Raw genomic sequence first — 16,231 nt, 5'->3', positions numbered from 1 at the left:
TTACAACACACACAGAAGGAGAGCAACTTCATTCTCTGCTCAGGTAGACCTTCCTCCTCTATATCTTTACATAGCAAATCATTTTTTGCTGCTATATTAATGCTCTGGATATCGTATAGAGCCATTTTAAAGTATTTCTATATTTATATAGTTACAAGGAAATGACTAAAATCCTTAATATTAGTTTGACAGTGATGTGCAGAATGGTCGCTATCTTTAATCAGTATCTCTTTAACTATCAATTTAATTATAGCTTCTGGCTTCTTACTGCTGGCTTCAGCTGGTATTTGAGCAAGAACATGAGCTGCCACACACATACAGAGTTATACACTTTGAGGTCCAAGCCTCTATAATGTCAGTAAATGTATGCCACAACTCGCCCCAAACCAACCTGATAAGAGAGAGAGAGAGAGAGAGGCTGATAGGCAGACAGATGAGAGACATTAAAAAGCAGCACCCATGTGGAGAGCACAAATAGATGAAAAGAGGGTGAGGGTGGTTGAGAGAAAGGCTGTTATAGCCGCCCAGTGTGTGCGTGTGTTCCCTGTGTAAAGTGCTGCTAGCGCTGCAGGCTAACCGCTCAGTCAGGGGAGGATGAGCAAGGAGAATAGGCTGTTAGCATCACAGTGCTAGATGAAGCCCACACTAATATAGTGCTGGAGGGAGGGGTAGGAAGGGTTGTGGTGGGGAAGGGTTGAAGACAAGATAAAACAAAAATAGGGGATGGGGGTTGAGTTTTAGTTTAGTACAGTAGATGAGTTTTAGTTTAAAATCTGATCTGTCAAACAATTTCTAGTGGATGCTACGATTATTATATCCATACCTCACTAATTCAAAACTCACCCTCAAATATTGTTATGTATGAAACATCTGAGTCAGCGTGCCCACACCATTTAAAGCTCTACTTAGTTTTCTACCCCCACTTCCTTTTGACACGGCTGTTAGAAACACTTCAAATTAGTCCATCAAGCATGACATCATCAATTCTGTAAAACGGTTCGCTTAATTGAATCCTCGTTTTTACGTTCTGCGTCAGACTGACCCGATGATGGAGTTGAAAAATTCAGGAAAAACCTTTTTCTACTCCACTTAATTAGTGTATGGATATTAATTAGTCTAGTGAACATGCACACTAATTACTTGTAGCAGGTCAGTCTGACTCAGAGTGAGAGTAGCTGCTGAATACAGTAAAAAGTGAAGGAGCGCCATCCTTTGTCCGCCATCCGGTGTCTTTGTTTAATAGCAAAAGATATCAACGATATAATTACATTTCAGACAATTCAATCCCACTATTCTAGACTCAAACCCAGTGTTAAATCATCTGACCACTTGTTACGTCTTTGCTATTCCTATGAAATTATCATTACTCCTTATCTCCAAACTCCTTAGCATTTCTCTCAAAAGCTGATCTGTGACTATGCCAAGCAGAATTAATGCAAATTTAAAAGGGAAAGCAAACATATATAGGGAAATAGCACCTTGGAGAGGGGCTGCTAGGAAGACCTGCATAAAACATTTAATAATAATAAATATTTTTTCCTAATTCCATTGTGTTCAGGGAGCCAAGATTGTGACACTGTATGTCACCAGCAGGGGGCCTCAGACTCCACCGACAGATGGGACCCCCACACACACACACACACATGCAGATATGAAGATGCTTCTCTACAGCATTGTTCCCTCGTCATTACTGAGTTATTTGATTCAGCTGTCTGATATTATCAGCACTGATTGACAGCATGTATGATATCACACAAAGATACTGCAGCACTGCATCTCACATTAATGTCTAGCAGACTCCTGGAAGAGATAAAAAACGGTGGTAGGAAATGCATGCACACAGGGAAAGTGGGTTAAATCTAGTTTGAGCTTATACACACACAATCATGCCACAAAATCATTCACTGTAATTTAATCAATTATATATATATATATGCTTTATTTAACCAGGTAAAAAACCTGGAGCGACCTGGCCAAGAGGGCAGCACAACCAGTATTACAACAATAAAAACAAACCACACAAGCAGACAAATACAACTGTCACAGACCACAAATGAACGAGCATGACGTCCAGTTTGTATATGCAACACAAAAACAGCTATAATGCACAGGCACAGAAAAGGTCAATCTCAAAACGATTCAGTGAGAAATTCAAGAACAATCACATCGACCTAGAGTGCCACTTTCTCAATCGTTTAGAATGGAGTTAAATTCCCCCATAGTAATCAGCTCTGACAATTTCAGGTCCTTCTCTACATTATTCCAGGAAGAAGGAGCAGCGTATTTTAAAGCTTTTTTGTCTGGTTCTCGTTCTACAAACATCTGTAGAATTTTTAAGTTGTGTTAGTTGGTTAGTTTCATCTTAGTATCACGTTGCTCATTTGCTTATTTGACACTGATGACAAAGTATTTGACTAATTTCTAGATTGTATTTTGCAAATGTCCAGCCCAGCATGATGTTAGTTTAGGTACACTGATGTTAGAGGGAAACTGGATATTGTGTACTATGTGCTAGTGTTTATATATAGTCCAGTCCTTAAAAATAATAACCAAATAACTCCAAGTGTTGCAGAGTGTCCCGCTCTTTTAATATTTAAAAATACAAGCTGGTTCCTGACTGAACTGAGCTAAATTCATATTAAAATGGACACAGAATAACTGCATAACGGCTGCAGATACACTGGCATCCTCTGGAGGTAAAGCATATGAAAACACTGCATCCCAACACAGCAGAGCTGTGGTCTCCATGGATCAGTGGGCGATCAGACACGGGAGGCTACAGCCTGAGATCTTCATTATCATATATCACACCAGCAGCCACACACAACATGGCAGACTATATCGGTATTAATTTACATCGTCTGTCATGATTGGAGCAGGGATTTGCTTGGGGATGAGGTTGGGAGGATATAGTGTGGTGTGAAAAGCAGTATTATCACATAACTAAACTTTTAGCGCCAAAAATAATTGAAAATAATGTCAGTTTGGATCATCTATGTTTGTGGTAAGAAATCTATCAGATGATGTAAAGTCACAGAAAACAGCACTGATGTACCATCAGCATATCAAGCTGTTATGGCTAATGTGTTAACCAACAATCTCCTACTTAAGCATCCAGCAGAGACGGAGCAACATGAGCATCCCACTGGAGTCATGCTTCTGGCCACCTGACAAAATCAAATCCAGTGGATGCTCAACTTCCTTCACCGTGACTACCCGGCTTGAAGCTTGTTTGCAGGAAACGGCTGCCTAGTACTGTTTTATATCAGGGTTTGAAAAGAGACTATATGTGTCACAGCTCATTGAAGGTAATTTTAGTTCAAAACAAGGTGCTAAAAGAAGCTAAATGCTGTGTAGGACTGCAAGGTAATTTGATTCATTCAAACACTTAAAGGTGCCCTGTGGAGTTTTCGTCTAAGCAATTAAAAGTTTACAATCAGTGTCACCAAAATGCATTGTGTGCATCCCTGAGGTCTAACAAACACGTTTAATGTATTCCTTCTCCACAAAAAGATTTGCCTGCATTGTTTACATCCATGTTTTCATCGTGAGTGGTCTTTATCTTCCCTGCGTGTTACCACCACCTGTAGACCAGTGCAATAATGTGAAACAATTGGCAGGAATGAGTATGGCGTTACCCCCATGTGAGTGTGCATGCGTTAGACAAACAAAACGGGGACCCACTTATTAAAAAACTGCTCCATAACGCTACTAGAGGTCAAAAACTCCACAGGGTACCTTTAATGGAGCAATAAGTTGTATGGCATGATTTGTCATGAAAAAAAAATTCTACCAGTGTCCATACAGGTCACCAAAACAATCTGGGTAAACACTTTTTTCCATAGTGTATCAGTGGAGAGTTATGGATGTTTTATGCAGTCTGTCCAACTACATAAGGGTCCAAGGCTTCTCTCGAGGACCCACAAATACCACTGTCTCACAAACTGCACAGTAGAATTGGTTGTGATGTAGTAGAATTTTTGCCTATGTGGTAAGCCTTCCCAGTTACCGCACAAGTCTTTTCAACTTCCATAAAAAAGCAGCTTAAAAAGATCTGTTGGGTGGAGTACTTGCAGTCTGTGTGGGCAAACAAAGAGATGTTTTTACTGCCCATTATATGACGCAACCCAAGAATCCTTACTCACTTTATTAACAACATTTTGGTACTCTATCAGATAAAATTCCTGATGAATTATTTTACCTGGCAAATTTGACAGATTCTTTGGTTTGCAATAAGTTTATCTGAAGGCCCATTTCATTGAAAAAAAACCTTATACGACCGTCCTTTTAAGTTAAAATATTCATATTATGGTTCTTTCCCAACACATTCTGAATATGTTGCACCCTGAGTCACAGGCCCATTTATGATTTAAGGTGATGAAACTCACGTATTTTTATCTAAAGTTAATATGAAGCACAGGTTTAAAACGCTTTAGTCAATGAACTGCAATCCAATATCACCTCTAATTAATCCAAATACATTAAACAGGGCTATTATATTCTGTCATAGGATCTGGGAGTTAGTAGTGGGGTCAACAGGGGGAGTCTTCTACACTGTCTAAAGTATCCTCGTCCTCTCAAACTGATCAGGAAGTCATCCCCCTTGTGGGTAAGATCACTTCCTCAGGTCAGGACACTGAGTTCAACACTAACTGAGTGTCTCATTCACCGTGGAGTTCAGACTACAATACTCTCTCTTTTCTCATCTATCTGTGTCACCCTCTGTCTCTCGCTCTTTCTGGTGAAACCCTAAACTTGTACTCTTGGCTAGACTGGTTGTGCCTCACTCTAACTGCGAGCCAAAGAACAAGAGTGAAGTAATGTCTTCTCTGTAATGGTATTCTCTGTTAAGGATATGGTCTCAGTGTCTGTTACAGATGAGTTTGCCACTCTGTCTCTTTCTCCTTCTATCTAGGTGTCTACAGTGTCTGCCAGCTCCGAGATCTCTTCCTCCAAGACTTAATTACTGACTCTGTTTTCAATGCTTAGAGATGCTGCCCTCTAGTCTGTCTGTCGCTGGCAGAGATCACGGATCAGCAACCACCACTGCAACACAACAAAAAGTGACTATAAAATCTAACTTCCAATACTGTAGGACTTAATTACAAAGAGGTTGATCATCAATTCCTCCTCCAGTTCAATAACTTATTACAATAACACAATATGTCGTCCACAAGCTCACATCACAGGTACAAACAGAACAGAGAAATGACAATGATGATAATGACACAAGGGCTACAACTAACGGTCATTTTTCGATTAATCTGCTGATTATTTTCCTGATTAATCATTTTGCTAAAAATTAACAAAAAGTAGTGAAAGATGTGCATTAATATTTTGCATTTTTAAAGATGCTAAATACGGGATTGGGAGCATTTCTATTGCCTCTTAATGGCTCTCAACATGGCGACGGCAAGCCGGTGGCTCGCAGCTAACAGTGCCAACAGCGCTAACAGTGCAAACAAAGGGGAAAGTGCTGACAGAGATAACAGTGTTTAACTGAGGAGGAACCAGAGGGTGGGTGCTACGCTTCCGCAACGATGCCATCAGTCGGCACGACGTAATCAGCTGTATCCGCCTATGAGAGCAGTGCAGAGCGGCAGCTGTGAGCTAGCCAGTTGACGACATGCACGAACATGCGCTAAAAGCACACACAGTCAGCCAGGCGATGTCAACAAAGCACGGAGAAGCTCGGATTACAAAACACACAGAGGGAGAGCGACTTCATTCTCTGCTCAGGTAGACATTACTCCTCTATATCTTTACATAGCAAATAGTTGTTTGATGCTATATTAATGCTCTGGATATCGAATTTAGCACCTTTAACTTTTATTGTCCGGCTCCACAGCAACGTCTCTTTTAGTCAAAACTGTGGTCAGCGCTTTGTTTACCGAGACAGACTGGTTGGTCTAGATAAGCCTTTCTGCTGGCAGGCAGGTTCCCTCCTCCTTGAACCACTGGCGGTGCTAACGTTCACTTGTGTCACAGGATGCCAGAGAATTACGTCGCATTAAACTTTAATTTTAATCAAGAAACACACTGACCGGCCTACGAGGAGGCACAACAATTACAGGTTAAGAGGGATGGCATCACTTACATGGGACACAGTTTGCTGTTGTCTTGTACAATATTCTCTCTGTAACAATGACGTCTACAATCAAAATCTGTGTCTCATACAGTAATGAGCCATACAGTAATGAGCCTGTCACTTACTGCAACAACAAAAGTACTAAAATCACTCTGTCTGGTAATATCACAAAAGCATACAATGTTGCTGTCAGATAAAGACTCTCTAAAGCAGCAATATGCTAATTCTTTTGATTCTTATCATCATCGTTTATATCAAGTTATGAAGTTTTCATGTGGCAGCAGTGAATAGGTCGAGAGCTTTCAGTAGTGTTAAACCATTCCATGCTAATTACAGGAGGATAGATGGAGCTGTCATTATGTTGTGTTCAGCCTCATTAGTTAGTGGTCATATTAAGCGATTGCTTGTGGTCAGCTAATCTGTGTTGATTCTATCGGCAGAGAACAGGCTGGAGGTAGGAGACTGATGAAGAGAGAGAAAGTGTGTCTGTGTGGAGACGTGTGTGTGTGTGTGTGGGAGCGAGCCGATATGCAAGCTTCATCCCACACACAGAAGGTGATGCAACACCTCACACACTCTCAAGCACCACAAATCTAATGCACTAGTCACTGCTACAATATGTGTGTGTGTGTGTGTATGCAACTGATTGAGCAAGTAAATTAAGATTTTAAGTTTACACACACTCATCTGTTTTTTTTTCTCCTCAACTCTCTCACACACACACACACACACACACACACACACACACACACACACACACACACACGCTCTGCTTGGTGATCAGCATAGCAGCATCACCATGACAACAGCTGATGCCGCCCGCAGTGTTGGCCAGCATCAGAGAAGGAGCTCATTGGTTACCGCGGGCGATGGGGGTCCAGGTTGTGAACATTTGCAAAAGCCCCTCCCACTGATGACATCACCTCCATACTGTTTTTAGGATTTATTGGAAAGATGAAACGTCTAATGACGTCTTGTTCTCTAACTCCAATTTGGGAAATGATTGGTTTAAAAGAAAATAAACAACATTTTAGTTTGAAACAGTTTCTAAACTGCAGCCCACAACATGTAAGTTCACATGTAGCAGCTGATCGGGATCAACCAGAGTGGGCAGTATACGTCAGTCATGGTGCCTTGAAGGTTTCAAAAAAGTGAACTGAACGCCTTAATGTTTCCAAGTCATTGGTTTTAACCTTCAAGCTGCTCCAATATGTATTCCAACATGATGTGAGAGCAGCACAGGAAAAGGAATAAGCACAGATTCTATCCAGTTCTGTGACGAATGAATCACACATCTTTGTTTTATTCTTTGTCCCATATTTGGTTCTTTTTGTAAACTAAATGTATGGCCTTCCCTTCCCCTCACTTCTGCACTGAAGCACTGCTCAATTTCTATGCGCCGATGATGTATAGTTTCTGAGTGCGCAAAGAAGACTGCGGGAGGTGAAAATTCGCAGTTATGGTGTGAAGATACACAAAAATAGTTTGGTCTCTTACATGCTGCCCCCTCAGTAACAGATGATCTATTAAAAAAATACGTGGCAGAAGCTGTGATTAAGTTTCATAGTGTTCAGGCATACTTGGTTGCACAATCCGACTCGGGACAAATGCACCTAAATACGACCTTTACTGCACCGCTGGAGCAACAGATCTAAAGAAAGAAGACAGAGAAAACTGGAGAAGCCTATCCCACGAGGCACAGGGAGAGCGGAAAGTTTCCCTGGGCAGCAGAAGGGTAATGAGCTACTCTCTAGAGTAGCGGGGTGTATGTTGGGGAGAGTGGGTTGAACTCTACTGAACACACACACACACTTCGCAGTATAGGTTGATGTGTTAATGACGTGGCTCCTGACACTTTTTCCAGTTTTAAATGACCCAATATACAAAAGATAAATGATATTTCCATTTCAGTTGTTCCGATACCGATACCAGTATCGGAAAGGCGTCCGATACGGCCCAAAATTCAGTATCGGGTATCGGCGAGTACGCCAGTCTATGCAACGATCCAATACCATAATTCATTAAACCAGAAGAAAACTCAACTTGTTTAACTGGAAATCAATGCTTCTTAGACACTCCAAAACAGTAGCCTTTACTGTTCTGACGCCCTGGATGTATCACGGCTGTCACTGGCAACTACTATTTTAGAGCAGCGAAGAAGGTAGTTTGTCATGTGACGATAGCAAACAACAACAGTGGGGTGCTAGTGGAGTGTGTAACGGTAGTCAAAGCGAGGAAAATATCAGCCGTTTGGCAACATTTCACTTTGGAAATCCAACAATTAAAATGACGATATGTCCGGTATGTGAGGCGTCCGTTTCGAGGGGTGGAAGTACCCTAGTAGGGTTTGTGAATATTACACCGTGCAGGACAAATTAGCACACAGGCTGTCCACTGAGAAGACAGCTAAGAGAATACAGTATTGTTATTTATTCCTAGATTAATTTATTTATGTTCTTTGTAACTGACAAACTGAATAATAAAAGAAAGTTATTGCATTCATTCTCTGTATGTATTTGTTCATGCTTTACAAAGAGTTTAACCTGAACCAGGGCCATACAACAAAGATAATAATCATATCACATCCATACATGATCAGTAGTAAATAAATGCTGGTATCGGATCGGTACCCGGTATCGTCCGATACCGCAAGTTCATGTATCGGGAGGGAAAAAATGGTATCGGAACATCTCTGATTTCCATACTTCATTCATTCTAGCACAGATAGAAGTAGTAATACCAGTTTCACTTACTGCCTCTGATGACACTATTAATATTCCCGTCATAACCAATCCTGATCAAAATAATCGATTAACTGACAGCTGACTTGATGTGTGCTCTTTGTGTTGATGGATCTATTTTTATCTAAGCAGGTAATGTGCATGTTGTATTCACATTGCCCACTTTGAGCTAATAAGCTATCAGATTTCTCTCACAGTCCTAATCAATCACTAATTCTCTCCTCTACCTCAATCTATCCCTATCCCATCTCTGTTCATCCCTCTCTACCCCTCATTTCCTGTGACCACTAAACACATCTTTAAGGCTTTTAGAGCTCTTTCTGAATTGCCGGGATGACTTTCATACCTCTGCTGTACAACTCATCAATTATACAGAGACAGGACGGTGGGGGCGAGGGGAGAGGGAGCGAGGGCCACTGTTTGAGTCCACAACAAAAACAATGGAGAAGAGTTGGGTCAACCCTTTTTTCTGTGATGACTGAGAGTGATAAACTCAGGTGAGGATATAATACAAGATCGAAAACACATAAATAAGATATGACACTTTGTTGAGCTGCTCCAAGGCAACATGAATTCTACATTTTGCTGAGCATAGAGATGGAACAAAATCACTATATATTATAGTAATATATATCTACAATTAAAAAAGTTTAACAATGTCACTATCATAAGACAACCTAAAGTCAACAGTGGAGCCACCGAAACAGACGGATTGACTGGTGGGCTAATAGCACAAGGCATTATGCTCAGCAAAGAGGAGATTTTGCAATAAAATGCTTTCCGGTGAGATTAAGTACTATCTCTGGACTCTAACATGTTCCAGACCACTTAACGTCACATTGTTTTACCCTATATGGCTTTTGTCAGAGGGACTGAATAATGTGATTAAAGAGTAATGGAGGTGTATGAGTGTGTGTGTGTGTGTTCCATTGACTGTATATAAAGATGAATGACATGATAGCTCCCTTAAAGTGAAGCCAAAACATCTGGATCGCCCCCCGGTGGCTGGCGGCAGTATAGGTCGTAATTCCCACCCCCTCCATGTTAGTGGATGGAACATGGGCCAAACTAAAAAGTCAAAGAACACGTCAAATCAATTTTTCCCAAAGATGTGTTCTGTCATTTTAGGTAGTTCTCATCACGCTGATGTGTGTTCAAGTGTTACATTTTCTGATAAGTTTGGTTTTAATTAGTTATTTGATGCTATAAAAAGGGGGTGAGACGTCATGATTGACAGCTGTGATTGACAGCTGCTCTGAGTGAAGTAGTCGCAGAGCCAGAGGCTCAGGAATTATATCAGAGAGGAGATGTAACTTTAACTTTCTATAACCGTTACAAGTCTGTGTAATAGAATGTGTCAATTTGATCATAAATGTAGTTAAAGAGATTTTAGGGTCAGTTGGTTTGTCTTTCTAGCCAAACAGCTCCCATTCTGCTAACATAGCAGCTAGGTGGCTCACGCTTGCAAGCTGCAGCCGTGCTCGGCTCGTGATTGGCTCAGGCCGGTGTGTGGGCGGGACCTCAATACCGCTTCTCCAGCCCCCCGATCACTACTGTGCAGACTCAGGCTCCAAATTACGTCAAAATCTAAAGATGGCAGCTCCTGTATCCGAGATATTTTGGAGGAAGTGGAGACGCGTCGTCCATCTATATACACAGTCTATGGTGTGTACAGGTGAAAAATGCACACCTCCCCAGTGTTTAGTTCAACCATCAAATTCTAATCAGACCATGACCCTGAACACTTAAATGCACACAGTTTGAAATGCGTGATGGCATATTTCTGATTAATCTTGCGAGGCCAAACCAGCAAATCCAAATCACTTCCATCAAACAGTTAAAAAAACAGTCTCTCCCTCTCCTGCATCAGTGCCAACAGCTCTGTTTGTGTGTGTGTGTGTGGTATAATGGCCTATCAGTCATGCAGTAAGTGCCTTAGACAGGAAAATGGCAACACCTTGGGAAAACACTGGCCAATATGATTACTGCAAGGGGGTGGGGTGTAACTTTTTCCATGGGCTGCGCTGTAAATCTGCAGTAAAAGTGCTGTAGGGTTGAACGTTGTGTGGCGCCCCGTCCACTCAGGAACTTTAGATCAATAATGCAGGTTTGCATCCAGAGACATTACTGCATTTGTCATCTGCAGTACAGAAAGTATTTAATCATTCTGTGCTACAGTTGAAAATATATCATCATGCTTTCTATCATTCTAGCAATTACAATGAGTGCTTTTCCATCCACCTGTTTTTATGATCAATTTGAATCTTTTTCTCTATACTTGGATGAGGTTGAAAAATGAATCAATAAAAGTAAACTGAACAAAGTGTGATGGATTCAGGCATAGCGAATAAATCATGACAAAGCATGTGACATGAACGCCCACTGAAGCTTTCGTTCCACTGAAGAGATAAGAAACTGTGGCAGACAAAGACATCAGTGACAGTATGTGTGGATCAAGAAGGAGACTGTAATGTTGCTTGAATTAATGCATGATGCAGACATAAATGCAATATTCCCACATTGTTTTCGTTCATTTGAGGTTTGACTGGTGCTCTTTTAATTACGTCATCTCCTTGTGCCCTCTTCTTCTGCAATGGTTTACTGGCACCCGACTGACGAATCAGTGCCACCAACACTTCCTCTCAAGCCGTCCAACTCCTCATAATAATCTGCAGTTTCATTTGACGACTCTGAAAATTCAGAGTCAAAGTTTGCGCTACATTTGGATGGAAAGTTGAGTCATGTATGATCAAGAAACGCTTACTTTTTAAAAGTAGGATGACAAAATATTCGGACAAGTTTTTGTCAATGTTTCTATTTCGGTGCGGGACTCAATAATGTCCGATCAGCTCACAGCAGCACTTTCCTAATGGGCTGAGATTTCAGGCCAGACACAGCAGCATCCTAAATATAAGCATCTAATATTAATATCAAGACCCTAAATACTCTTTCAACTGCAGGTGGTTCACATTTTAAGAGCAAAAAAAAGAAAAAAGTATAAAAAGGCAGAACTTGATGACATGAAACAAACCTACATGAAAGGGATTTATGTGTCGCTGTGCACAAAATTGAGCAATTTTTGTGATGGTGTCTACTGAAAAGGTTCTTTGGATTAAAGAATCTGAACAGATAGAGGGTACTTTGATGCATTATTGTAATTATGGAAGTGGTGTAAGGAGACAACTTGAAACTGTTTACTGCAGACAGTGGCTGCAGCATCTGTCAACATCAGAGAGGCCTCATGCAAAGATCTTTATGGAGTACAGTAAGTACACTCCTGGCCTGCTGGGTCCTTCATAGGTTGTTGGATTTTATGCAAGTTGTTGGTATGATGACATTTATTTCTGAGTTCTGTCAGCGCTACGCGTCCTGTGTGTTTGACAGAGAAATACCGGGGGACTTAAACATCACCACATGAATTGGTGTAAATATTCTACCTTTATTTAACCACCCAGGTAGGCTACAAACACTTTCATGTAAATAAAGCTTGATGTATCATTATTATAGCATCGTATTTGTAATTGAGCCATAATTGTACATCAGCATGTGAAAGGTCATTATAATGCCGATGTCATAGCAGCTAGCTGGATTTATACTTAACGCAAGGCGTTAATGGCAGTCCCACCATAGATAGCTACAGCGTAGGATTTGAGTAGGCTGGGCAATACATCAATATTATATCAATATCATGATATGAGACTAGATATCATCTTAGATTTCGGATATCGTAATTTGGCATTAGTGTTGTCTTCCTGGTTTTAAAGGCTGCATTACAGAAAAGCGATGTAATTTTCTGAACTTACCAGATTGTTCTATTACAAGATATTATATCCACATTACTGATGATTATTTATCAAAAATCTCATGTAAATGTTTTGTAAAAGCATCGACGGTCAAACCTACAATATCATTACAATATCATCACAATATCGATATTGAGGTATTTGGAAAGAAATATTGTGATATTTGATTTTCTCCATAACGCCCAGCCCTAGTTTTGAGTTATAGTTCAGCATCATATTTAACCCACTGATAGCAGCACTGCAGCACTACGACGGATGTATCGTCTATAATAAGGCTGTATTGTGCTTTAATTATAATCCCCACAGTAGTTATGTGCACATTCCCTCATTTAATTTGTGAAATAGAGAGACGGTGGGCTACTCGTGCACTCATAGAACTGTGGTTAAGGTAACTATTCTTAATATTAATATATTCTTGCTAGGTGTGTGTATTATTGAAAAGGAGAAGATAATCAATTAAGATTATTAAATAAATATATAAATTATAATTAAGATAATTCATTTTCTTCACGTTGTCTTCACTGATTAATGTTCTCAACAAAATTTGTAGAAATAGCCCAAACTGACCAATCACATTTGTTTCACAGTCTCTCTCTACATAATATCGCTTTAGATGCCGGGGCTGTAGTTACATTATCGAGGAGGTGCACATCAGCTGTGGCGTAGTTACGTCTGCTACGTGCGTATAGGCTTAAGTATGTAAAACATTTGCCTCACATTATAAATTTAAATAAGATGCAAAGCCACGTTATCTATAAACACTCAGGATTCTATATGGCTCATTGCGCCAAAATATGCCGTATAAACATGTGGTGACTCCTCTCTCATCAGGTCGGCCACACACCTTCCCTTTCCACGGTAATGATTTTGATTTCTGTGTGTATTTAGCATCTAGTGCCACTGGACTACTTTGTCATGGCAACACACCGGCTCTCTGGGTCTCATACACTATGCCAGGGCTCATTTCCATGACAACATTATCAAAAATCTCAACCGCCAACAGAGAGCCGCTTCAACTTCAATTTAAAACCTCCCCTGCTGCCCCCCCAGACTGACTCCCTGTTTTGGCGAAGAAACTGAAACTAGAGAATGTTTCCCTAACGTAACACACACACACACACACACACACACACACACACAGACATACACACACACACACACACACAACAAAAACCCAGGTTAAGTTACATGCTTCCCACCCTGATCCCCTACCATCCCTCAAGCATAAAGCACACACACACACACACACACACACAGAGGGTGTGACGTGTGTGTTACCTGGCTAGCAGTGATACAGTCGGTGAAGGCACTCCTCCTGGAGAAGAACGTAAGGAGCTGCTGCCAGCGAGAGGAGGAGGTGGAGGGGTGCGAGGAGGCGGGAGAGGAGGTGGAGGGAGAGGAGGTGTGGGGAGGTGCCAGCTCCTCCGAGGAGCCCCGCTTGGGCCCCGGCTTCTGTTTGACTCCTAGCCCCACCCCTTGACCCCCAGATCCCCCGCCCACCCTCGCACTGCGGGGGTACAAGGTGTTGTTGCCGAAAATATAGTTCATCGTCTCCGCTGTCTGCTCTTCCCCTTAGACACACCAGATAGAGTTCATGTTGTAGCGCTTCGCCACTGCTTCATCTCTAATTTCTCTCCTCTGTCGCTTCGCTTTCTTTTTCTCTCAAGCTCTTAGGGTGTTGCTGTCAAAATATACAAGTCCAGCACTTCCTTATTTGCTGTCATCAGTTTCTGCTGGAGATTATGTTGCTATTTTCATCTTCAACCTCTCAATTTTCTCTTATTGTTTTCTCTTTCTTTTTCCCTTTTCTCTTCTTCAGCTCCCTCAGGAGTGAGAGAGCAGCTGGCAGATGGAGAGATGAGGAGGAGGAGGAGCTGGAGGAGGAGTTGGAGGAGGAGGTAGAAAGTGCAGGGCAGGTAGACAGAGTCCTCCTAGAGTTGGAGCATCAGTCGGTCTGTCGAGGTCTTTGTACGTCCACTCGTCAATCCATCTGCCCAATCGTCATTGTTGTCCGTCCATTTGTCCATCATCCCATCATCCCATCCTCTCTCTAGCCAGGAGAAATGTCCAACATCCACATCTCTGGTCGTCCAAAAAATCTCCTCTCTTCCACTCCTTCCTTTCCTCTCTTCAGAGAGACTGAGGGCGAGCGTGGGCCAGGCAACGACAGGATATGAGGATTGATTATTTAAGGGGGTTCACTCTTTCTCTCGGTCTTTCTCCACCCCACCTCTTCCTCCCTCCCTCCCTCCTTCTCTCTAGTCCAAGGAGATGACCAGTCAATCTCCCCTCTGTCACTGCGTGTGCTCCCATTAAATATGGAAGGAAGAAGGGAGGGAGGGACGGGTGGCTGGACGGACGGATGAGAGGAGGGAGGTGGAAAGATGCAGGCGAGGAGGAGAGCATCTGAAGTAGGAGGATGGTTGGAAGAAAATCACTCTGCAACTCTTCTGTTTCTCCTCCCCTCCCTCCTACATCTGTGATATCGCTCCAAGTCTCACTCTCTCTTCAGTACAGTACATTATTCAGTCTGTTTCTCTCTCTCTCTCTCTCTCTCTCTCTCTCTCTCTCTCTCTCTCTCTCTCTCTGCCTGTCTTTCAGCAAATTGTCTTTTCCAGTCTTTTATTGGAGCTGCAACCTGACGCCTCTCTCTCTCTCTTTCACTGTCAGATATCATTACTGGTACAAGCCACACCCCTACAAAACAGCCAGCCAATGACAGAGCCCCCCTACTCCAAATACACACACACACACACACACCTTCACACATGCATGCACACACAAACATATGCAATGATGCCTGTTGCAGGTTGAGGAGGAGATGAGGTAGAAAACAGCTGAATGCCACAGAAGTAGAAAATGAAAGCTAACCGTGCCTAGACAAATAACGTCAAGATAAGTGTGCTTGTGCATAGATACGGTGTTTGTGTGTGTAGATGGTGTGCGCATGAGTGTGTGTGCGTGTGTGTGTGTGTGGGAGAGAGAGAGAGAGAAGCAAGAGTGAAATAAGAGAGGGACGTTCACCCAGTAACAACAATTCACAATCAAGCACTGTACCAACAAGTATGCTTTTAATGTGTGTGTGTGTGTGTGTGTGTGTGTGTGTGTGTCAAAGTGCATGGATGCATCAGTTGATTGTTGTTATACATGTGTGTATGCATGTGTGTTTTATGTGTGTGTGTGTGTTCGGTAGAGAGATCTTCTCCTGAGGCTGTTTCCGGACACTGCAGCACCCAGCTCTCCCACACACTCTCACTCATGCACCACACCAACACAAACACACACACACACACACACACAAACATACACATGCACACTCGGTCACACACGCAGACATGCAGGCAAAGAGCATGACTCCAGAATGGAAAACAACAGGGTGTTGCTGGGTACCGACTGAGATGAAAGAAGAGAGAAGACGGGGGAAAGGAGAGGAGAAAGTGGACAACGGGGCGAGCAAGTGTCCTCACAGCATCCCTCAAGCATAAGCATGGCATAAAGGCCTAGCATGCAGTGAATTAGCTAGCATGTCTGAGCCAAAGGCAAGCTAAGTTAAAGAGCAGCCAGGTGTATATCTAGCTTCATCTGGCAGGTCACTCTGA

At 42.1% G+C, this 16,231-nt stretch overlaps 1 protein-coding gene across 5 annotated transcripts in view; it reads right to left on the bottom strand.

The window, feature by feature from the left end:
• The window catches only part of LOC141767569 (discs large homolog 1-like protein), a 121,051-nt gene that overhangs the window by 62,599 nt on the left and 42,221 nt on the right, over positions 1 to 16,231 (bottom strand). The window contains exon 1 of one of the 5 annotated variants that reach the window (XM_074635034.1): positions 13,911 to 15,187. The exons of the other annotated variants lie outside the window; for them this stretch is intronic. Coding sequence (XP_074491135.1) covers positions 13,911 to 14,180 — 270 coding nt within the window. The 5' untranslated portion in view covers positions 14,181 to 15,187. Of the gene's footprint in view, positions 1 to 13,910; positions 15,188 to 16,231 lie in introns of those variants that run through there. 5 annotated transcript variants of the gene reach the window in all.

This window comes from Sebastes fasciatus, chromosome 5, assembly GCF_043250625.1.
Source record: "Sebastes fasciatus isolate fSebFas1 chromosome 5, fSebFas1.pri, whole genome shotgun sequence".
In the NCBI taxonomy this organism is placed as follows: Eukaryota; Metazoa; Chordata; class Actinopteri; order Perciformes; family Sebastidae; genus Sebastes; species Sebastes fasciatus.
Note: the sequence above shows the minus strand (reverse complement) of the source record. Positions and strands in the feature narration are given on the sequence as shown.